The sequence below is a fragment of the Oncorhynchus masou genome, chromosome 29 (genome assembly GCF_036934945.1).
Source record: "Oncorhynchus masou masou isolate Uvic2021 chromosome 29, UVic_Omas_1.1, whole genome shotgun sequence".
Taxonomy (NCBI): domain Eukaryota; kingdom Metazoa; phylum Chordata; class Actinopteri; order Salmoniformes; family Salmonidae; genus Oncorhynchus; species Oncorhynchus masou.
The window spans coordinates 78,414,566-78,439,794 of NC_088240.1; the positions used below are offsets into that span (position 1 = coordinate 78,414,566).

Here is a 25,229-nt window from a genome sequence, read left to right on the forward strand (position 1 = left end):
AGCCTACTTTCTTAAGTGATTTGTTTGACAATAAGATGAAAACATCATGACTGGTTGTGTTCATGCTCAATAAAAAACAGACAGTTAAATATCATGTCTTTACTATTAGGCCCATGCATTTTTTGTGTGTGCACACATAGGAGGTCCCATTAAATAAATAGAGACCCCCGAATGTCACAGTATAATATCATTTGCACACTGCAAACAATGATGCTATGACCCAAGTCAAATATTCAAATTGAACTGGCTGTATGTAGATCAGAGTTTAGACCAGGGATGGGAAACTGGCAGCCCCCTTTTGTAGGCCCATGTATCCAGAACCAGTGCACTTCTATTAGACTCCAACCACCCAAGCCATAGACTATTTTTTCTGCTGCCGCACGGCAAGTGGTACCGGTGCATCAAGACTGACTCCAACAGGTTCTTGAACAGCTTCTATCCCCAAGCAATATGATTGATAAATAGCTAACAAACTTGCTTCATGGACTATCTGAGTTAACCTTATTGACTTTATTGTCTCTATGCACATTCACAGGACCCTACACACTAACACACTCAATCCATCCATCATTTGCTTGCTCACACATCTTTTTAACCTTTATTTAACTAGGCAAGTAAGTTAAGAACAAATTCTTATTTTCAATGATGTCCTAGGAACAGTGGGTTAACTGCCTGTTCAGGGGCAGAACAACAAATTTGTACCTTGTCAGCTTGGGGATTTGAACTTACAACCTTTCAGTTACTCGTCCAACGCTCTAGCCACTAGGCTACCCTGCCGCATTCATAATATGCACAGACATTTATACAGACTCCACACACTTGCACATCCACTCACATACAAGCTGCTGCTACTCTGTTTATCTTATATCCTGTTGCCTAGTCACCTTAACCTTTTACATATCTACCTCCATCACTCCAGTATCCCTGCACATTGTAAATATGGTATTGGAACAGACTTTTACAAATATTCCTTGTATATAGTATGCTTACTTACTTATTTTATGGTCTATTTCATATTTCTTATTCTTATTTCTTGTGTGTTTAAAAAAAATACTAATACATTGTTATTGATTATTGCATTGTTGGGTTTTGAGTTTGCAAGAAAGGCATTTTACCATACTTGTGGATGTGACATTAAAACATATAACTTTTGTGAGAATTTTTTTATATTAATATTTTTTACTTTCAGATTTTTCAGGGGGCACCCTCAGCATACCTACTTCCCACGGCTATACGAGGATCAATTTCCTAAAACGTAATAATAATTATTTATTTTTAATTCAGGAACTCTGTCAGGGTCTCGAATTACGGTTTAGAGTTAGAATAGTAGAATACACAAGGTGCAATTTTTGGTTGTGGATCAGCAGTTTTTCTCTTGTTATGTCAGTCACTACACAGTCACTCAATTAGCTCATGTCAGATAACATTTTTTAGATTGGTAAATTAGTCGAGCCAGCTATCTAAACTTGTAGTAATCATGGTCGAATTACCGAATGGGGGGCCAGCCACTCTCACTTAGGGCTATGGCCGGCTCTTAAGGCTATGGCCGGCTCTGACTACACGTGTGGGTATGGATTTGGGTACAAAGACCAGCGAGCTACTGCGGCCCCTCATGATGAGTTCAGATTTTTTTGTGGCCCCCACCCCCATCAAAGTTGCCCATCCCTGGTCGAGACTATCTTATCACATTCACCTTGTTTGACAGTTGTGTGGTCACCAGTAGAGTAAAACAACTTTTATTCAATATTATTCTGCAACATCAAGGGTTACGGTGTTTAACAACAATACTTTTATTACGCAAGTAGTAGCAGTAGTGATAATGAGAAGGCAAAACTTTGAAATCTAGGAACAAAGTAGGTAGGTGCTTTCCTCCAATGAGAGGAGGCGAGGCAAAGGAAACGGAAGACGAGGCATACGTTCCATATCTAATGCAACTGCCATTTTGTTTTTCAGTTGAAGATCCACTGCAGTTATGGTTGTTCTTGTGAAAATGGCATTATTCGACGTTTAGATATTGCCTTATAGTGTGTTTTTTCCTTAAATTTAAAGACGGTCTTGTTGAGAAGTAGTGGATGGTAGTGTAAAAGACAAACTTTCCTTGTATATTGTGATTTAATTGTTCTTGTTTACGTTAGGGTCTTCTGGCCGACGACGTTCTATACGTCTGTACTGTAGTTTGCTAGCTATCTCGGTGGCAAAATGGCGGCGAATACGACCCAGACAGCTCCAGCTGCTAACTGGTAAGATCTAAAATTATCAAGTGAATCATATCGAGCTTTCGAATATGTTCTCACTTTTTTTGACCTGTATTATAGCTAGACATTGACATTTAATGACGTCCGAAGATTCGCAGAGTTCTTCTCGTTCCGTTAGTTAACGTAACTAACGTTACCTAGCTAACGCTAATTAGCCAGTAAGTTAAAGTTAGCTAACTCTTACTTTCCTGCAGCTTCGTATCGGCTAGGCTTCTGTACTAGCAAATACCACCAACTATGTAGTACGTAGTTATGATTGACAAGGTAATTGGCTATCTGGGTCACAGTCCAGTAAAACTAGTAACATCAATCCAAGTTAACGTTATCTTCCAGGCCGGGTCACAACAACTTCTAGTATCAACACGATGTTCATGTCTACGATGGTTCATCAAGAACTGGTGTAATAGGGCTAATGGGTTGATTCCGGACCGGGCAGTTGACCGGGCAGTCATTGAATCACTTAATATAAGATTTGGAAATGGTCTAGCTAGTTGTCAGAAAAGTTACTGTCTCTTAAATATAGGCAGGGCAAGGCGATGACGTTTATTCTGTACTAGCAGGGGTTCTTGCTGTTCTTCATGTGGAGTCAGGGCACTCTTATTTTGAGCTTCGCTCAACATACCTTCTGTTAACAGGGACACATTTGTTTCCCATCAATGAGAATGTCCCATTTTATTTAGGGGCCACAGAAATAGCATGCTTTGAATTTTGTGTGTGTGGCAGGGCCATGCTCAAGCAACTGAGATGCTCATTCAACAGGTTACCTTACTAAAATGTATTCATATACACTGAGCAAAAATATGAACGCAACATGTAAAGTGTTGGTTTCATGAGCTAAAATAAAATATTCCAGAAATGTTCCATGTGCGCATAAAGCTTATTTATCTAAAATCTTGCGCTAAAGATACATCTGTCATCATTTTGCCTTTGCCAAGATAATCCATCCACCTGACAGGTGTGGCATATCGAGAAGCTGATCAAACAGCATGATCATTCCACAGGTGCACCTTGTGCAATGCCACAGATGTCACGTTTTAAGGGAATGTCCACCAGAGCTGTTTCCATGGAATTTAATGTTTATTTATTTACCAAAAGCCAACCCCAATGTCGTTTTAGAGAATTTGGCATTCAGTCCAACGGCCTCACAAACGCACAGCACGTGTAACCACTAGAGGTTGACCGATTAGGATTTTACAACGCCGATACTGATCATTGGAGGCCCCCCAAAAAAGCCAATGCCGATTAATCGGCCGATTTAATAAATCAATTTTTTAAAATAAATAAAAACAAATATATTTGTAATAATGACAATAACAATACTGAATTAACACTTATTTTAACTTAATATAATACATCAATACAAATCTATTTAGCCTCAAATAAATAATGAAAAATGTTCAATTCGGTTTAAATCATGCAAAAACAAAGTTGGAGAAGAAAGTAAAAATGTAAAAAAGCTAATGTTTAAGTTCCTTGCTCCGAACATGAACATATAAAAGCTGGTGGTTCCTTTTAACATGAGACTTCAATATTCCAAGGTAAGAGGTTTTGGTTGTATTTTACCTCTTAGAGCTCCCCCTACTTTGTGCAATTTCCCCATGAAGAAATACCCAAATCTAACAGCCTGTAGCTCAGGCACAGAACCAAGGATATCCATATTATTGGTACCATTTGAAAGAAAACACTCTGAAGTTTGTGTGAATGTGAATTGAATGTAGGAGAATATAACAATAGATCTGGTTTAGATAAAACAATTTTAAAAACAATACGTTTTTATTTTTGTATCTTTAAAATGAACAAGATAAAACAAGCATTCAGATAGGATGATGGGGACAATTTTAGTGAAAAACATAAGAGGGCAACCGTACTTGTGCAAAGTTTCAGAATGATAACTTCCAAGATGAGTGTGCTACGTGACATTTATCATGAAGTCACCCAGGTGTCCCACATAAGTAGCCCAAATGTACCCAAGTGGCCAAACTGGTGAAGGTATACATTTTGAAACATAACTATATACAAAATACCAAAATGGTATTCTAACACACACCCCCCCAAAAATTGTGAAAAACAAATGGGGAAAAAAATAATTATTGATAAAAAAAAATATGAAAAAAAAAATATATATATATATATATATACACACACACACACACACACACACACACACACACACACACACACACACACACACACACACACACACAAAAATAACATGGGTAACTATTTACACACTTTAAATATTTGGAAGATACTCAGTCCTCTATCAAATCAAATCTATTTATATAGCCCCAGCCTAAAACCCCAAACAGCAAGCAATGCAGGTGTAGAAGCACGGTGTCTAGGAAAAACTCCCAAGAAAGGCAAAAAACCTAGGAAGAAACCGAGAGAGGAACCAGGCTATGAGGGGTGGCCAGGCCTCTTCTGACTGTGCCGGGTGGAGATCAGTGGTTGTAGAGGGTGCAGCAGGACAGCACCTCGAGTAAAAATGAACAGTTTAGGGTTCCATAGCCGCAGGCAGAGCAGTTGAAACTGGAACAGCAGCCGGGCCGGGTGGACTGGGGACAGCAAGGAGTCATCATGGCAGGTAGTCCTGAAGCATGGTCCAAGGGCTCAGGTCCTCAGAGAGAAAGAGAGCAGACTTAAATTCACACAAGACACCAGATAAGACAGGAAAGGTACTCCAGATATAACATACTGACCCTAGCCCCCACCCACTTTGCCATATAACCCCACCAACTTTGCTAAAACTCTAGACAATATTCTGCTGCTGATGCCAGATGTCATAGCAGTCTCTTTCTGATGGAAAGCAGAGGATCACTGAGCATGTGGTGCATGTGATGGGAGACTTCATCTTGCAAACAACACAGCAACGCCTCCATGCTGTGCCCTTAGGCACATCCATGCCTGCACAAATATATTTGGGCAGATGAACACTTGTGGCAGAAGGGACAGGGCTTGGTGCAGTGGTGCTGTAGCCAGCAAGCTCCTTGATGCTCCCTCTAATGTAGACTGATTGGAGGAAGCATGCTGGCTGTGTTGAGATGTATGGGTTTGCATTCTACACAATACCATTTTATTTATATATATATATATATACACACACACATACATACATACATACATACATATATATATACACATACATATATATATACACATACATACATACATACATATATATACACATATATACAGACAGACAGACATAGGCTATGGTCGTTCTCATACAAACAGACACTCACTCACAATGACTAGCTAACGTGTACTTTACCCATTTCATTACATCTTTATATATTGCAAATAAAATGTAAAAACAAACACAAATAATATTTATATTAATTTCAAACAGCATTAGCATGAGAGCAACTTACCAGTCCAAAACAATGTCCTCTCCGTTCACAAAATATGCCTCAGTTTCAGTCTTCAAAATGGAGTCTTCAAAAAGCAGATCTGTCTCACTTTCACGGTGAATTTCCTCTAACATTGTTTCTACATTCGTATATCTAGTCTTAGAATTAGCTTTCCTTGACTTATTCGCCATGATGTTGGATAAATAAACAGCTGAAGATGCAAGTCACCGAAATACTGCTGTGCGTAATAAGCTTTGCTCCTTCACGGTTGAATTGGCAATGGCGAAAGAACGGTCCTTACGCCAGCGTTAAATGGAAAGGTTTGTCTTACAACAACAAATCATGGGATATTGCTGTTTACCTCTGCTCATTGGCTATCTACCCAGCTAGGATTTCAAGACGATCAGTGGTCATTGGGTTAAATGACAGTCAATCAACGAGACAGAGGTCATATAATTGGTGCACAATGGGCTCGTCACTTGTTGTCTTCCAATCGGTTTGTCTGGGTCAATACGTCCCGCAAAATGACCCATCAGGTTTGGTTGTTACAAACACAGTTGATTGCAAGGAAACCAAACATGACTGGATAAGGTCAGGGAAAGTCTTGTCTATTTTACGTTGGATGTTACGTCGAAAATTGAATAACACGAAATTCAACGAGATAAGCGTTCACAAAATGTTTCGTGTTAGGCTATAAAAAATGGATTTAACCGAACAAAAGACCATTCATTGTGTAACAATGAGCCTTGGGATTGCAACCAGAGCAAGATCTTCAGAGGTAAACAATTTATTTCAATGCAATCTGTGATTTTGTTACCCAAGTGCTGGCTGAATAAGTAGTTAGATTATGGGGGTCTGTGCTCAGATAATCGCAGCATATTCTTTCGCAATAAATCATTTTTAAAATCTGACAACGCAGTTCGATTAGCAAGATTCTAGGCTTTCGAACCATGTGAGACACTTGTATTTTCATGAATGTTTAATGTGACTATTTATGTAGCGAACCCCGTATGTTGTCGATTTTAATCTCGCTAACAGGTTCGGTGCGCAGAGAGGTTAATATAGTATTTATAGGACTATTTTATCTCTATACCATTTGTATTCCACATACCTTTGACCATTGGTTGGAAAAGCTAACCTTGGCTTTTCCAACTGCCTGTGTATAATAGCTTCCCTGAAAAGCTGCATATCACGGGCGCTGTTCGATGCTAATGCAGAACGCCATAGGATGTTTTTGTGTTGGTTAAGGGCAGTCAGGTCTGGGGAGAACCAAGGGCTATATCTGTTCATGGTTCTAAATTTATTGAATGGCGCATGCTTATTTAAGATGGTTCGGAAGGCATTTAAAAAAAAACAGGCATCCTCTACTGACGGGATGAGATCAATATCCTTCCAGGATACCCCGGCCAGGTCGATTAGAAAGGCTTGCTCGCTGAAGTGTTTCAGGGAGCGTTTGACAGTGATGAGTGGAGGTCGTTTGACCGCTGACCTCATTACGGATGCAGGCAATAAGGCAGTGATCGCTGAGATCTTGGTTGAAGACCGCAGAGGTGTATTTAGAGGGCATGTTGGTTAGGATCAAATCAAATGTATTTATATAGCCCTTCGTACATCAGCTGATATCTCAAAGTGCTGTACAGAAACAAAGCCTGAAACCCAGCCTAAAACCCCTAACAGCAAGCAATGCAGGTGTAGAAGCACGGTGGCTAGGAAAAACTCCCTAGAAAGGCCAAAACCTAGGAAGAAACCTAGAGAGGTACCAGGCTATGTGGGTGGCCAGTCCTCTTCTGGCTGTGCCGGGTGGAGATTATAACAGAACATGACCAAGATGTTCAAATGTTCATAAATGAACAGCATGGTCAAATAATAATAATCACAGGCAGAACAGTTGAAACTGGAGCAGCAGCACGGCCAGGTGGACTGGGGACAGCAAGGAGTCATCATGTCAGGTAGTCCTGAGGAATGGTCCTCAGAGAGAGAGACAGAAGGAGCGAATTAAAGAGAGCATACTTAAATTCACACAGGACACCGGATATGACAGGAGAAGTACTCCAGATATAACACACTGACCCTAGCCCCCCGACACACAAACTACTGCAGCATAAATACTGGAGGCTGAGACCGGAGGGGTCAGGAGACACTGTGGCCCCATCCAATGACACCCCCGGACAGGGCCAAACAGGAAGGATATAACCCCACCCACTTTGCTAAAGCACAGCCCCCACACCACTAGAGGGATATCTTCAACCACCAACTTACCACCCTGAGACAAGGCCGAGTATATCCCACAAAGATCTCCGCCACGGCACAACCCAAGGGGGGACAGGAAGATCACATCAGTGACTCAACCCACTCAAGTGACACACCCCTCCTAGGGACGGTATGAAAGAGCCCTAGTAAGCCAGTGACTCAGCCCCTGTAATAGGGTTAGAGGCAGAGAATCCCAGTGGAAAGAGGGGAACCGGCCAGGCAGAGGGAAGTAGCTCTTTCAGTAGTTGGAATAGGGTCCAGTATGCAGCTTGAAGGTTTAGAGGCCATGATTATTTTCATCATTGTGTCAAGAGATATAGTACTAAAACACTTGAGCGTCTCTCTTGACCCTAGGTCCTGGCAGAGTTGTGCAGACTCAGGACAACTGAGCTTTGAAGGAATACGCAGATTTAAAGAGGAGTCCTTAATTTGCTTTCTAATGATCATGATCTTTTCCTCAAAGAAGTTCATGAATTTATTACTGCCGAAGTGAAAGCCATCCTCTCTTGGGGAATGCTGCTTTTTAGTTAGCTTTGCGACAGTATCAAAAAGGAATTTCGGATTGTTATTTTCCTCAATTAAGTTGGAAAAATAGGATGATTGAGCAGCAGTAAGGGCTCTTCGATACTGCACGGTACTGTCTTTCCAAGCTAGTCGGAAGACATCCAGTTTGGTGTGGCGCCATATCCGTTCCAATTTTCTGGAAGCTTGCTTCAGAGCTCGGGTATTTTCTGTATACCAGGGAGCTAGTTTTTTATGAGAAATGTTTTTAGTTTTTAGGGGTGCAACTGCATCTAGTGTATTGTGCAAGGTTAAATTGAGTTCCTCAGTTAGGTGGTTAAGCTCTCGGCCCACCCAACACGCTAGCGTCCCACCTTGCCAACAATAAATGCAAATGCGCTACGCCAAATGCTAATAGCACTCGTTAAAACTCAAACGTTCATTAAAACTCACATGCAGGGTACTCAATTCAAGCTACACTCGTGAATCTAGCCAACGAGTCAGATTTGTAAAATGCTTTTCGGCGAAAGCATGAGAAGATATTATCTGATAGCATGCAACACCCCGAAATACCAGAAGGGGACGTAAACAAAAGAATTAGCGTAGCCGGCGCTACACAAAACGCAGAAATAAAATATAAAACATTTGTTACCTTTGACGAGCTTCTTTGTTGGCACTCCTATATGTCCCATAAACATCACAATTGGGTCTTTTTTTTCTCTATTGAATCGGTCCTTGTATACCCAAAATGTCCATTTATGAAGACCGTCAGATCCAGGAAAAACACCGTTTTTAAACGCAAAGTTATTTTTTTAAATTAAAAAAGTTGCCTATATACTTTGACAAAACACTTCAAACTTCTTCTGTAATCCAACTTTAGGTATTAGTAAACGTTAATAAACGCTCAAATTGATCACGGAGCGATCTGTATTCAATTGGCACAAGTTTGGAAAACGTAGCCCACTTTTCCGGTTTTAATTTTTCACAGCTGTGGACCTGAAGACCGGATGTGGCTATTACTCAGATGACCAAGGATTTAGTTGCATCGAAATCACAACACTGGCGACATCGTGTGGAAGCTGTAGGAACTGTAATCCCATCCTTAAGTATTTTTCCTTCCAATAGACAATACATAGACTGGCGAATTGATTTTTTCTCCGTCAATTTTGTGATCAGGTTTCCTTGCGATTTTGACCACGGAACTCGTTCTGTTATAGTCACAGACACCATTGAACCAGTTCTAGAAACTTCAGTGTTTTCTATGCACACATACTAATCATATGCATATACTATATTCCTGGCATGAGTAGCAGGACGTTGAAATGTTGCGCAATTTTTAACAGAATGTTGAAAAAAATGGCCGATCTCTAAGAGGTTTTAACTGATTTTTGTCCTCTGGTGTCCTTGGGTAGACAGAGGGAGTCTGGAAGGACATCAAGGAATCTTTGTGTTGTCTGTATAGTGAGCAGGACTAGAGGCTCTACAGTGAAATAAGCCAATAAACACAAGCCAGAACAGCAATGGACAAGGCATATTGACATTAAGGAGAGGCATGCTTAGTCGAGTGATCAAAAGGGTCCAGTGAGTAGTGAGGTTGGTTGGGGTCACGGCGATTCAGACAGCTAGCCGGACCATCGGTAGCAAGCTAGCATAGGATGGAGGTATGTTTTTAGCCACTTTGTGCGTTTCCGTCGGTACGATTAGTGGGGTTCCATATGGTAGAGGGGATCAATCCAATTCGCAAAATAAATAGCTATAGTTATAGAGGCCCAAGAAAAAAGAAAAAATTGTCAGATCTATCCAGATAGCAACCGATAAGGCGGCTTACGATTAGCAGGCCGCAGATGGGCGTTCAGGTAACGTCGCGACGGAGATGCCAGCTGGATAACTCCTTCAGGCAGATAACGTCGGTAGACCAGTTGTGAGGCCCGGTGGGGCTCCGCGTTGGCAGTAAAACGGGTCCGGATAGGTGATTGTAGCCCAGGAGTGGCTGATGGAACTCTTCAGCTGGCTAGCTCCGGAATAATTGATTTTTTGCCCCGGGATCGACGTAAGCCGATAGTCACACGGATAGCAGCTAGCTAGCTGCAAGATCCAGGTATAAATGTCCAGAGCTTGCGGTTGAAATCCGGGGAAATGGATAGACAAATGGGTCCGGTATGTTCCGGTCCGAGCCGCGCCGTACAAAACTGGCGATAGATTTTCGAGCTAAAGGATAGCTGATGACCACAAACCGTGGTTAGCTGAATACTAACGATTAGCCAGTAAAGAAGCTAACTAGCTTCTGGCTAGCTTCTGATTAGCTTCAGGCTAGCTTCTGGCTAGCTTCTATGGAGGATTATAGATTTGAGGTAAATAATACTTTCTTTTTTTTAAATATATTGGTGAGGCGGGTTGCAGGAGAGTTTTGAAGTTCAGTTTATGGAAAATAAAAAAATACATATAAAAAGGTATGCAAAGAAAGTTGAAAAAAAAAAATATATATAAGGGACAAGACGAGGACAAAAGACGTCTGACTGCTATGCCATCTTGGTGACAGTGTAAAGGTGTATAAATAAAGATGTATAAAAAAAATTTGGCCGAATCCAAGTCCAAAAATACCGATTTCCGATTGTTATGAAAACTTGAAATCGGCCCTAATTAATCGGCCATTCCGATTTTTATTTTTTTAATTTAACCTTTATTTAACCAGGTAGGCTAGTTGAGAACAAGTTCTCATTTACAACTGCGACCTGGCCAAGATAAAGCATAGCAGTGTGAACAGACAACAGAGTTACACATGGAGTAAACAATTAACAAGTCAATAACACAGTAGGAAAAAAAAAGAGAGTCTATATACATTGTGGGCAAAAGGCATGGGGAGGTAGGCGAATAATTACTATTTTGCAGATTAACACTGGAGTGATAAATAATCAGATGGTCATGTACAGGTAGAGATACTGGTGTGTAAAAGAGCAGAAAAGTAAATAAATATAAACAGTATGGGGATGAGGTAGGTAAATTGGGTGGGCTAAATACCGATGGACTATGTACAGCTGCAGCGATCGGTTAGCTGCTCAGATAGCAGATGTTTGAAGTTGGTGAGGGAGATAAGTCTCCAACTTCAGCGTTTTTTGCAATTCGTTCCAATCAGGACCTCTAGTAACCACGCCAGCTCAGGATCTCCGCATCCAGCTTCTTCGTCTGCAGTATCGTCTGAGAACAGCCACCCAGACAGCTGAAGAAACTGGGCTTGCACAAACTGTCTCGGGGAAGCTCATCTATTTTCATGGTGTCATTTGGGCAAGTGATTTCCTGGTGTCAGCGTTGTGAACAGAGTGCCCCATGGTAGCGGTGGAGTTGTGGTATGGGCAGGCATAAGCTATGGACAACGAACACAATTGCTTTTTATTGATGACTGTTTCGATGCACAGAGATACCATGACGACATCCTGAGGCCCATTGTCGTGCCATTCATCACCTCATGTTTCAGCATGATAATGCACGGCCCCATGTCGCAAGGATCTATACACAAATCGTGGAAGCTGAAAATGTCCAAGTTCTTCCATTGCCTGTATTCTCACCAGACATGTCACCCTTTGAGCATATTTGGGATGCTCTGGGTCGACGTGTATTTCCGCATGTTCCGTTTCCAGCCAATATACAGCAACTTCGCACAGCCATTGAAGAGGAGTGGGACAACAGGCCACAGTCAACAGCCTGAACAACTCTGCAAAGGAGATGTGTTGCGCTGCATGAGGCAAAAACTGTGTATATCAGATACTTACTGGTTTTCTGATCCATGCCTTTTTTAACCTCTTGAAACTCTAGGGGCGCTATATCATTTTTGGATAAAACGTGCCTGTTTTAAGCGCAATATTTTGTCACAAAAAGATGCTCGACTATGCATATAATTGGTAGCTTTGGAAAGAAAACACTCTGACGTTTCCAGAACTGCAAAGATATTTTCTGTGCGTGCCCTAGAACGTGAGCTACAGGCAAAACCAAGATGAAACGGCATCCAGGAAATGAGCAGAATTTGAGGCTCCGTTTTCCATTGTCTCCTTATATGGCTGTGAATGCGAGAGGAATGAGTCTGCCCTTTCTGTCGTTTCCCCAAGGTGTCTGCAGCATTGTGACGTATTTTTTTAGGCATATCATTGGAAGATTGACCATAAGAGACCACATTTACCAGGTGTCCGCCCCGGTGTCCTGCGCCGAAATTGGTGCGCAAACCTCAGCTGCAAGTATTTTTCCATGGAATTCAGAGAAGAAAGCAGGCTTCCACGAACGATATATCAATGAAGAGATATGTGAAAAAACACCTTGAGGATTGATTCCAAACAACGTTTGCCATGTTTCGGTCGATATTATGGAGTTAATTCGGAAGAAGTTTGACGTTGTTGGTGACTGAATTTTCGTTTCGGTAGCCAAATGTGATGTACAAAACGGAGCGATTTCCCCTACACAAAGATGCTTTCAGGAAAAACTGAACATTTGCTATGTAACTGAGAGTCTCCTCATTGAAAACATCCGAAGCTCTTCAAAGGTAAATTATTTTATTTATTTGGTTATCTGGTTTTTGTGAAAATGTTGCGTGCTAAATGTTACTGAAAATGCTAAGCTAGCTTAGCATACTCTTACACAAATTAGTGAATAGCGATGGTTCAAAAGCATATTTTGAAAATCTGAGATGACAGTGTTGTTAAGAAAAGGCTAAGCTTTAGAGCAGGCGCATTATTTTCATTTTATTTGCGATTTTCAGAAATCGTTAACGTTACATTATGCTAATGAGCTTGAGGCTATAACTGTATACAGGTTTTTTTCATAGCCAAACGTGAACAAAACGGAGCGATTTGTCCTACACAAATAATATTTTTTTGAAAAACTGAACATTTGCTATCTAACTGAGAGTCTCCTCAATGAAAACATCTGAAGTTCTTCAAAGGTAAATGATTTTATTTGAATTATTTTCTTGTTTTTGTGAAAATGTTGCTGGCTGAATTCTAGGCTTATAGCTATGTTAGCAATCAATACTCTTACACAAATGCTTGTTTAGCTATGGTTGAAAAGCATATTTTGAAAATCTGAGATGACAGTGTTGTTAACAAAAGTCTAAGCTTGAGAGCAAATATATTTATTTAATTTAATTTGCGATTTTCATGAATAGTTAACGTTGCGTTATGCTAATGAGCTTGAGGCTATAAATAGAATCCCGGATCCGGGATTGCGCGACGCAACAGGTTAAGGTGTCTGTGACCCAATAGATGCATATCTATTCCCAGTCATTTGAAATCCATAGATTAAGACCTAATACATTTATTTCATTTTAGCTGCTGGGTTCCGTTTTAGCTTGTGGTGTTCTCAATTTTTATTAATCATCTGGGAAATGGGATGCAACCAGAAAAGTTGCATCTATATGCAGATAGTCATGCAGTTCCACTCAAAAGTTTGAACACACCTACACATTCAAGGGTTTTTCTTTATTATTACTATTTTCTACAGTGATGAATAATAGTGAAGACATCAACTGTGAAATAACACACATGAAATCATGTAGTAACCAAAAACGTGTTAAACAAATCAAAATATATTTTGCCTTGATGACGGCTTTGCACACTCTTGACATTCTCTTAACCAGCGGTTACCATACCTGGCCTGCTAGGTGGTTACTACTTAAAGTCCCCAGGACATTTCCACTATTTGCCAAGACTGCCTTCTCGTCTTGTGCACCAGAGGCATGAAATAGTCTACAATCCATGCTTCATCTAGATAAGTTAGTGCTACTGAATGAATTTTACATTTTGATGGGAGACTGTTCCAGAGGAGTGTAAATGCATTTTAAGGCTGGATCATGTTGTATTGTTCTATGTATTAATTATGTAATGTGTTGATTGTTGCTGCCTTCCTGGCCAGGTCTCCCTTGAATAAGAGACTCTGGGTCTCAATGGGCTTTTCCTGGTTAAATAAAAAAATGTTTCCTTTATGAACTGTTGCTCAGTAAAAGCTTTGAAATTGTTGAGTTTATATTTTTGTTCAGTGTAGTTGACATTTCCAAAAATAATCAATCTTATCTCTTGATTAAAGAATTGGTGTACTGTAAATATTGCTGGTTTGGTGGTAGTATCTTCCAAGTTAACAAACCTAAAACTTGGTCATGTTATTAAATGTATCAGACAGTTGTTTGGTTTCCATACTGAATGACTGACAGTCACATGTCTCCTGTCTGTTGTAGGTCGTATGACGCAGCAGCAGGTCCAGAGGGCCAGACAGTCTCGGAAAACCCAGAGTGGGAGAAGGCCAGACAGGCACTGGCCTCCATTAGCAAGACCCAGAGCGCCACCAAGACTGCTCAGGCTAACCGGACCACGGCACAGGTGTGTGTTTGCATATGTGTCTGTGTTTTGCTTCTTGGATGCGTTTGTTCACTTACTGTAAGGCACGTTACCTACGATAATGAAGTGAAATTCTGCTTAGGAAGGGGTTTCGTATCTGGCAGATGGCAGTTCTATTCATCGAATTCAGGGGTTTCTGAACTGTTTTGGCCCACAACCCATTTTGATATATATAAAAATGCCACCCAACCATGTAAGAAACGTTATGTCATCAACGGCAAATGTTCACTTTTTAAATGGGTCTATGACCGTTTATTACAAATCAATCCGACAGTACTTTTGACTAGGGATGCACGATATATTGGTGAACATATCGGAATCGGATGTTATTAGCTAAGAATGGCAACATCGGTATTGGCCCAATGTCTAGTTTAACTACGATGTGCAAAACCGATGTCAAAGCTGATGCGCATACCTATATAACGTAGGTACATGACGTAATGACGCCACGTAAAATTGTTGCGCTACACTTGCAACACAGCATTCATAACCTAGCCCACAATGTCTGCAGGTGTGGATCGAGCAGTCAACAAGTCCATCAGTCATTTGAAAGAGTAAGAACATTTCAGAGAGAGAACTCAAAGGCGAAATCCATTTACGCCAAGATAATGTAATTCATTGCCCTTGACAATCAACTGTTCTCTGTCGTGTGTGATGTTGACTTTCGCCGACTGGTCGAGCACCGGTACACATGTTGCCCTACCGGAGTTACCCAGTAATAGCGTCACTGCTATTATCTTCACGACGTACTATTGGAACATCGTTTGGGTCTTTTCGTGTCAATAAAGATGCGCGTCAAATAATACTATTTGACGAGTCAAATGAGCTTTTAATTAGTGATGCACCGATATGACATTTTTTGCCGATACTGATATCTGATATTTTCCTTGCCAAGAAAAACTATACTGATAACCGATGTTTAACATTTTTGCTGCCTTTTAAGCATTCTAGTACAGTTAACTATTTAACACACACACATGGACGCAGCGGTCTAAGGCACTGCATCTCAGTGCAAGAGGCGTCACTAAGGCCCCTGGTTTGAATCCAGGCTGTATCACATCCGGCCGTAATTGGGAGTCCCATAGGGCGGCGCACAATTGGCCCAGTGTCGTCCATGGTAGGCTGTCATTGTAAATAATAATTTGTTCTTAACTGACTTGCCTAGTTAAATAAAGGTTACACACACACACATATATATTTTCTTGGCATTTATCTACCTATGTCCCCGTTACCAGTAAAACATAATCAAAACCTATTTCTTTCACTTGCTGTGCTCCTTCGTTGTTCAGTCGTTTTGTTTGGGTCTTTGAGTGTCAAATAACACTTTGATTTGTCAAATAAGCTTGTTGGCCAATCATAGGTTGACAACTTGGAGTCACGCAATGATATGGTGTGTGGTCCGCCCACTACAACTCGGGAAACCATGCAGTTTATTAGGCTACAGATGAAGTAAATTATGGAAGTGCACGCTATGAGCTTGATGCTCCTTTACAGTAAATATCGAGGATTTTATTCTGGTGACATGATCGATGCTTGACTGCTGTTTGACAAATACAAATATCCATAATAATGTGGACTATCCTACCTGCACTGTATCTGCAAGCTGTTGGCTAGAGTGCATGTGCCAAGACCATAATAGGAAAATGTGCTATTTAACGAAACAGTTTGTGACAAAACTATCGGTAGAGTTGAAGATGCAATGAAAACACACTGAAAGTTTAATTTTGATTAGATATATGAAAACTTAAGTGAAAAATTACATTTTGTGTGCACTATCATAAAGCACAGATTCCTCAAACAAGTCAGTTTGGTGGAAACACACCACTGGAGGGCAAATTAGCATATTTTCTTTGTGGATTTTAGAATATTCGCATTAAAATCTGTTGCCAATTGGATGGAAATCTAACTAGTGAGGCTGTTTTTCCCCCAGTCTGATTTAGTGCCTGTTCGTCCATTCTGTTCTAATGAGTTCTGCATGACTTATGGGCATTGGAGAGTGAAACAGAATACACATATGTAACTGAGGTTTCTGTTTCAGTGATGGGGCCATAATATTTTGCAGCTTAAACCATTCCAAAAGAGAGACATATTTATAGTCAAAAAACTGAAGCCGCTTGGTTTATTACAACCCCATCTAGCAGCTACTGAATGTTGCTGATGTAACCCCGGGTCTATGAACCAAGCACTTTTTTTCCCTTGAGTTTCTCCCGTGACCCCATTTTTAAATGAAATGCTGGTCTAATTGTTGCAATTATTGGCATAGTAACAGTGCCTTTAAAAAAAAAAAAAGCCGGGTGGACACTGCACGACTTTCAAAGTCCTAACATCGCCGAGCCTCTAACATTAAATGACTTGTCTTTCCTGTAGGTTTTTTGTCTTGCCAACGTAGTGGTGCGCACACTAAACGATGTGGCACAGACGGGGTCACACACTACAAGATTGTTGACCTGGGCTTGAGGATTCTCCTTACCATGCTGTCTTTCCAAAATAACAATGATGTGATTACATTTAACATAGCTATGAACTGAGGCTCAAAGCAGCCTGAAAAACGATTTGTCATTCACGCTTCCCATACAAATTTGAAATATCTAGCTTATGTTTTTAATTAAATAACATTGCTTCTGAGCTTCAGAGCTTTAACAATTTGACGCTTTGGTTAAAGGCAAGTACAAACACATACTAGTAGTAGTCATCGCTCCTGCTCGAGAGTCATCTGACTGGCTTCTCTGTCGAGCTCTCATTGGCTATTGCTGATCATCGTTCTCAACTTGTCGTTGCATATCTCACACTACAAGAACATTGCAGATTTGGTTCCGATAAAATCAAAACATGTTGGAAAATACTGGGACGTCTGGGATTTCTCAAAGACGAGATCAGTAGGCTACTGTTCTCGTCTTTGAGCAATCCCAGAGCAATCCCAGACGTCCCAATATTTTCCAGATTGAGTCTCTGACCCGCTCACATTAAACGACTGCGACAGCCACGGGCCCCGTGTAGGCAATGACATGGAGATTTTATCTCCAATCGCAAAAACTTGTTTGGAACAGCTAAATCGGAGCCAAAATAGTGTAGTGTAGACCTGGCTTTAATCTCACAGGCGCTTGTTATTGGGTATAATACACTGCTCAAAAAAATAAAGGGAACAATTAAACAACACAATGTAACTCCAAGTCAATCACACTTCAGTGAAATCAAACTGTCCACTTAGGAAGCAACACTGATTGACAATACATTTCACATGCTGTTGTGCAAATGGAATAGACACCAGGTGGAAATTATAGGCAATTGTCAAGACATCCCCAATAAAGGAGTGGTTCGGCAGGTGGTGACCACAGACCACTTCTCGGTTACTATGCTTCCTGGCTGATGTTTTGGTCACTTTTGAATGCTGGCGGTGCTTTCACTCTAGTGGTAGCATGAGACGGAGTCTACAACCCACACAAGTGGCTCAGGTAGTCCAGCTCATCCAGGATGGCACATCAATGCGAGCTGTGGCAAGAAGGTTTGCTGTGTCTGTCAGCGTAGTGTCCTGGTAGCATGGAGGCGCTACCAGGAGACAGGCCAGTACATTAGGAGACGTGGAGGAGGCCGTAGGAGGGCAACAACCCAGCAGCAGGACCGCTACCTCCGCCTTTGTGCAAGGAGGAGTAGGAGAAGCACTGCCAGAGCCCTGCAAAATGACCTCCAGCAGGCCACAAATGTGCATGTGCCTGCTCAAACGTTCAGAAACAGACTCCATGAGGGTGGTATGAGGGCCCGACGTCAACAGGTGGCGGTTGTGCTTACAGCCCAACACCGTGCAGGACGTTTGGCATTTGCCAGAGAACACCAAGATTGGCAAATTTGCCACTGGGAGCCCTGTGCTCTTCACAGATGAAAGCCGGTTCACACTGAGCATGTGACAGAGTCTGGAGACGCCATGGAGAACGTTCTGCTGCCTGCAACATCCTCCAGCATGACCGATTTGGTGGTGGGTCAGTCATGGTATGGGGGTGGCATTTCTTTGGGGGGCCGCACACCCCTCCATGTGCTCTCCAGAGGTAGCCTGACTGCTATTAGGTACCGAGATGAGATCCTCAGACCCCTTGTGAGACCATATGCTGGTGCGGTTGGCCCTGGGTTCCTCCTAATTCAAGACAATGCTAGACCTCATGTGGCTGGAATGTGTCAGCAGTTCCTGCAAGAGGAAGGCATTAATGCTATGGACTGGCCCGCCTGTTCCCCAGACCTGAATCCAATTGAGCACATCTGGGACATCATGTCTCGCTCCATCAACCAGCCACGTTGCACTACAGACTGTCCAGGAGTTGGCGGATGCTTTAGTCCAGGTCTGGGAGGAGATCCCTCAGGAGACCATCTGCCACCTCATCAGGAGCATTCCCAGGTGTTGTAGTGAGGTCATACAGGCACGTGGAGGCCACACACACTACTGAGCCTCATTTTGACTAGTTTTAAGGACATTACATCAAAGTTGGATCAGCCTGTAGTGTGGTTTTCCACTTTAATTCTGAGTGTGACTCCAAATCCAGACCTCCATGGGTTGATAAATTTGATTTCCATTGATAATTTTTGTGTGATTTTGTTGTCAGCACATTCAACTATGTAAAGAAAAAAGTATTTAATAAGAATATTTAATTCATTCAGATCTAGGATGTGTTATTTTAGTGTTCCCTTTATTTTTTTGAGCAGTGTATATTACTTCAACAGTTATCTTAACTTGGCGAGCTGAACAGCATGGACCATTTTTTTCTTTCTGACACACACACAACCGTCTGATCTGGGCTCGTATCCACAAAGTGTCTCAAAGTAAGTGTGTTGATCTAGGATCAGGTCTCAACCTCTGTATGTAGTCTTATTGATTAGGATTCTAAAAGGCTAAACTGATCCTAGATCAGCACTCCTACTCTGAGGCTTTGTGGAAACTGTCCCAGGTCTTCCTGGCTTTTTACCTGAATATGATTCAAATGGACAAGTAGGCTTTCATTCTGATTTAATCTCTCATCACTTAGTAGTTGTCTGTTTGTGTTTCCAGGCTGGTCAGTTTCAGCCTGTAGTAACTGAATCAACAGCCATACAGCAGCAGCAACAGCAGCAGTACTACCAACAGTGGTACCAACAGAACCAGCAGCAGCCGTATCCTGGGTACACCTACCCCTACAATTACTACTACCCCATGGCGCCGGGCCCCGTACGTGTATATATCCTCCACACCCTCCACATTTCAGATGAACTGTTATGATAATAGTCCTTGGTAATGATTTCCGCGACACTGATGCCGGCTTTATGCACTATAAGAGTTTAGATAAGAAATTGAATTGTTAGATTTAGCCTACACATTACAAAACCTGCACTTTGTGACTAAAAAACGATGAACTGTTAACACATGATACACCGATAGAACAAGCCAAGCCAGTGCCATATTTGAAGTGTGTTTTCCTCTGATTCTCCAGTATGGTGGTGGTGGCTATCCTCCTCAGGGCCAGTATGGTGTACCTCCAGGACCTTACCCCTCTCCCACCACTCCAACTGGACAGGTAACCATCAGAAAACTGCTACTGTTGCTACTTAAATCAATCAAATTTTCAGTTTACTTCACTCTTCCTCTGTTGCAGTTTATGAATCATTAATTAAATGATTCCCCAATGCCAGGCATTTGTGTAAAAATGACACTGTTTCCGGACAGAAGTGCGCCAGGAATCAAATGTATGAATTAAGATGTTATTGATGACTGGCATTTGAATAATGTTATATTTCTACCCTGACAAGCATCCCTAATTATCTCACACTGTCAGGTACAACCCTACACTGTTGATTGGTCAATGCGTCATACTGCCTTGTTGACAAAATTACTGAGTGACACAGATTACTGTTCGGTTTGAGAAGGGGCACAGATTACTGTTCAGTTTGAGAAGGGGCACAGATTACTGTTCAGTTTGAGAAGGACGCTCCTCCCTCCCCGCTTTCGACCGATGACGTAACGGGCCTTTACCCGGTACCTCGCGGCTCAGCATAATGTAGTCCTTCCACTAAGAATATGTCTGGAGCTGAAGTCTGTTGCAGTTAGAATGTTTTGCTCTGCAGTTTTCCTTTCATATTGAGATATTCTCAGTTTGAAGTTTTGGAATCTCTGCAGTTTATTACCTTTCTTTCACAAGTTTATTTTCCCCCATCTATTATTTGTCCCTACCTTCCCAGCCTCCATCCCTGCCCGTGATGGATGACCAGTCCTCCAGCTACCCCTCTCAGCCCCAACCCCCTCCTGCTGCCCCTCAACCACCCCCCCAGAGCCCCACCAGCTCTGAGCAGCCCCCACCCCCTCCTCCCCCAGCCATCCCTCCCCCTCCCAACTCCCAGTACCCCCTTCCTCCAGGGCAGAACTCCTACAACCCCAACAACCCCATGCCCTACCCCAACAACGATCCCAACCAGATGAGAGGTTACAACCACAACCAGGGCAGGCCCAGCTATGGGCAGAGCTACCAGACTCAGAACTCGTACCAGCAGCAGCAGAATAACAACCAGCAACAAGGACAGGGTCAGTATGGACCAGGAGCTGGGAGAGGAGAGGCCAACAAAAACAAGAACCATCAACAACAACAGCCACAGCAACAGCAGCTCTGGCACCGCATGAAACGTAAGTGTGTGAGGGTATTGAGTTGTGTGTGTGTGTGTGTTCAGGTGTCTAGAGCAAGTTTTTTTTTTCGGTCAGCTTATCTTTGTATTTGTTTCCCATCACTTGGTGTTGTCTTTGTTTCAATGCCTTCTTTATTGTCTTCCACAGAGGCACCTGGAGCAGGTGCGATGAAGTTCAACATTCCCAAGCGACCCTACGTCATGACCAATCAGAGTTTCCCTCCTGGGGAACAACCCACTGGATTGGCTGCTACTCCTTCCTCCCCAGCTGCTGCTCCTGCTGCACCTGGCGGTGCCCAGACACGGTGAGGAGACAGCTACTACTGACATCAATATATCGGTCTTTACTATTCTTAATACCTACTGGGGAAGAATGAAGTATCTCTACTCATGATCAGAAGATGACAGGGGTTTAAAATCTGCATCCAATAGATTTCTGAAGTACAATGTCCCGCTTTCTCAAACTAATAATTAGTCACTTCAAATTGACCTAGTACTCCCAAACCAGTTTCCTTTCCCCCTGATTTACTGTTGCAGTGCTGATTATAAAAATGATTCCCTCAGGCCCCAGGACTGGCCCCAGGCGATGAAGGAGTATGTTCAGCGCTGCTTCACAGCCTGTGAGAATGAGGAGGACAAGGACCGCACCGAAAAGGGGCTGAAGGAGGTCCTACAGAAAAGACTACAGGATGGGTCTGCCTACACCATCGACTGGGACCGCGAGCCTCTGCCTGAGTGAGTGGAGCAGTTCTTGAAAAAGCCTGATGTTTCACTGTCTAGGAACTTAGCCTGATGTTTCACTGTCTAGGAACTTAGCCTGATGTTTCACTGTCTAGGAACATAGCCTGATGTTTCACCGTCTAGCTGATGTTTCACCGTCCGCCGAACTTGGCCTGATGTTTCACCGTCTAGCTGATGTTTCACCGTCTGCCGACCTTGGCCCGGTGTTTCACCGTCTGCCGACCTTGGCCCGGTGTTTCACCGTCTGCCGACCTTGGCCCGGTGTTTCACCGTCTGCCGACCTTGGCCCGGTGTTTCACCGAACTTGGAAAGCCCGAATCCCCTTTTGGAGACCAAATGCCTAATTTCTGCCTAAGCTCTATCAAGAGGTGCTAGTCATCCTAATCCCTTCTCTCCTCTCTCCGCCCAGGCTGAAGGCCAAGCAGTCTCGCTGGGAGGCTGTGCCCACCCAGAGGACTCTGGAGAGTTCTGTGGGTCGTGGTGGGGCTACGCGTGGCAGGGGTGGTGGGGCCAGGCTGGGGCACTACAGGAACGTCTTCTCCCAGAGAAGCCCCTCATCCAGCTCCTCAGGCTCCTCCTCTCGCTCCCCCTCTCCCTCTCACAGCCGACACAGGGACCGCAATGGCCAGAGACATAGACGCAGGTGAGAGACTGTGTGTGTGTGTTTTGAGTTGGTCCAGTGATTTGTTTTTTTTTCCTTCATAGTTGGCTATGTGTATTATTTGTCCCAACCTGCTTTGTTATAGGGCAAATATTCCCCTTAATATAGTATAATGATAGCCACTCTAAAAAGAGAATGTATGCTGTGTAGTTTTATGTTGTAATATCCTCCTCTTCCAGTGACTCTGAGTCCCAGTCAGACAGCAGCATGTCCAGTGACCTCCGAACCCAGCTTCCCCGGCGCAACCAGAAAGGAGGGCGTGGCCGTGGGGGTGACAGGGACCGAGGCAGAGGGGGTGGAGAGAGGGGACGAGGAAGGGGCGGAAGAGGCAACAGAGGACGGAGGTAAATAAGCATGTTTTGGCCTAAAGAAAAATTCCAGCCGAAGTGTTTTGCATGTCAGCAATCAAGTTTTCAAGATATACAACTTTCAAAATACAGAAATATAGCCGGAATTATGCATTTTGCATCAAATTATGCCAAACTGCAAAATGCGGGCAAAATGCGTCATACCGGCTGTATTTTGAAAGTGGTACATCTTGAAAACTTGATTGCCGACATGCAAAACATTCTGGGACTATATCAACAATGGACTAATGAAACAAATACCAAGAGCTAGTTTTGGGTGAAATCTTCTTTCAAGTCATTGGCCTTGACCCACCCACAAACTAATATTCACCTTTCCTTGATTCTCATTGTGCTGATCACATTTCGGCTTCTCTTCTCAGAAACATGGATGACGCTAACTCCACCGTCCTGGGCAAGAAGAGGAAAGGTGGGAACGCCGGCCTGGACTTCCACGACCCCCACCGGGAGGCCAAGAAACAAAGCAGAGCGGCACGCTTCCACAACACCAAGATGCGCTCAGAGCCCCTGGTGCTGTCCATCAACAACCTGGAGCTGCCCAAGGAGGACCTGAGCTGGGACGACTGCCCCATCGTGGGCACCTGCCAAGAGATCACCAAGATCTACCTGAGACTCACCTGTGCCCCCGACCCTGTCACCGTGCGTCCTGTATCTGTGAGTATCGCCTGTTACGTGGAATGAGAGGATTCTTATTTGAGGCCTCCCTTCAGATTGTGTGATGTTTGTCTCCTAATCCCCTGTCTCTGGCCAGGTGCTGAGGAAGTCTCTGTTGGCTGTGAAGGCCCACTGGAAGACCCGTCAGGACTACCCCTACGCCTGTGAACAGATGAAGTCCATACGACAGGACCTCACGGTCAGTTTACTACATGTCCTTTTTAGTTTAGTCGAACATGTCCTTTTTAGTTTAGTCGAACATGTCCTTTTTAGTTTAGTCGAACAGGTCCTTTTTAGTTTAGTCGAACAGGTCCTTTTTAGTTTAGTCGAACATGTCCTTTTTAGTTTAGTCGAACAGGTCCTTTTTAGTTTAGTCGAACATGTCCTTTTTAGTTTAGTCGAACAGGTCCTTTTTAGTTTAGTCGAACAGGTCCTTTTTAGTTTAGTCGAACAGGTCCTTTTTAGTTTAGTCGAACAGGTCCTTTGTCCTTTAGTCGAACAGGTCCTTTTTAGTTTAGTCGAACATGTCCTTTTTAGTTTAGTCGAACATGTCCTTTTTAGTTTAGTCGAACATGTCCTTTTTAGTTTAGTCGAACAGGTCCTTTTTAGTTTAGTCGAACAGGTCCTTTTTAGTTTAGTCGAACAGGCACTTTGTCCTATCACGGTATTTGAGTCCTATTGTATGAGGATATGAAAACAGGAGGTGTCTCTTCTCATTTCAGGTCCAAGGAGTTCGTACAGAGTTCACAGTGGAAGTATACGAGTGCCATGCACGCATTGCTCTGGAAAAGGTGAGAGGGCCTCTCCATACACTGTCCCCATCGCTGCCTCGTATTTGACGTCGGGTGCCGTTTTTGAGTTTAAAGGTGCGGTGTCGTACTAGATGTGCATTCTTCTAAATGTTTGCGTTGTTACCAGGGTGACCACGCAGAGTTCAACCAGTGCCAGATGCAGCTGAAGGCCCTGTATAAGGACAACCCGTCAGAGAACATAGGGGAGTTCACTGCTTACAGACTACTCTACTATATCTTCACTAAAAACTCTGGAGGTAACTTGCCACCTGCCTGATATTCCTCATCAATCATATTTCTGCATTGGATTTTGGCTCGCATAGAATTGAGCTTAATGTCCTGATTTTCTTTGTTGCGTGTTTGCCCCCCACACACAGACATCACGACTGAGCTGGTGTACCTGACTGCGGCGCTGCGGGCGGATGAGTGTGTGTCCCACGCGCTCTCCCTCCGCGCCGCCTGGGCTCTGGGAAACTTCCACCGGTTTTTCCAGCTCTACCGGAGAGCCCCACGCATGGCATCCTACCTCATAGACAAGTTTGTAGAGAGGGAGAGGATGATCGCTCTCAGGGCCTTATTCAAAACGTACGCCAGAGGCCTTTCCTACAAACTCCATGGTTCCTAACACTTCATAATTTTATGTAATTGTATGTA

The 25,229-nt window shown here is 42.9% G+C and overlaps 1 protein-coding gene across 2 annotated transcripts in view; it reads left to right on the forward strand.

Moving 5' to 3' along the window:
- The first annotated feature begins 1,934 nt into the window (after nucleotides 1-1,934).
- The window catches only part of LOC135520653 (leukocyte receptor cluster member 8 homolog), a 29,191-nt gene continuing 5,896 nt past the window's right edge, over nucleotides 1,935-25,229 (forward strand). For both annotated transcript variants that reach the window (XR_010452417.1, XM_064946365.1), the window contains exons 1-14: nucleotides 1,935-2,240; nucleotides 14,571-14,712; nucleotides 19,763-19,918; nucleotides 20,181-20,264; nucleotides 20,926-21,364; nucleotides 21,512-21,668; nucleotides 21,928-22,098; nucleotides 22,514-22,747; nucleotides 22,945-23,109; nucleotides 23,493-23,784; nucleotides 23,882-23,983; nucleotides 24,507-24,575; nucleotides 24,703-24,832; nucleotides 24,953-25,160. Coding sequence is in view for 1 of the 2 variants with exons in the window: in XM_064946365.1 (XP_064802437.1) it covers nucleotides 2,200-2,240; nucleotides 14,571-14,712; nucleotides 19,763-19,918; nucleotides 20,181-20,264; nucleotides 20,926-21,364; nucleotides 21,512-21,668; nucleotides 21,928-22,098; nucleotides 22,514-22,747; nucleotides 22,945-23,109; nucleotides 23,493-23,784; nucleotides 23,882-23,983; nucleotides 24,507-24,575; nucleotides 24,703-24,832; nucleotides 24,953-25,160 (2,390 nt within the window). In the remaining variant the exon portion in view is untranslated. The remainder of the gene's footprint in view (nucleotides 2,241-14,570; nucleotides 14,713-19,762; nucleotides 19,919-20,180; nucleotides 20,265-20,925; nucleotides 21,365-21,511; nucleotides 21,669-21,927; nucleotides 22,099-22,513; nucleotides 22,748-22,944; nucleotides 23,110-23,492; nucleotides 23,785-23,881; nucleotides 23,984-24,506; nucleotides 24,576-24,702; nucleotides 24,833-24,952; nucleotides 25,161-25,229) is intronic.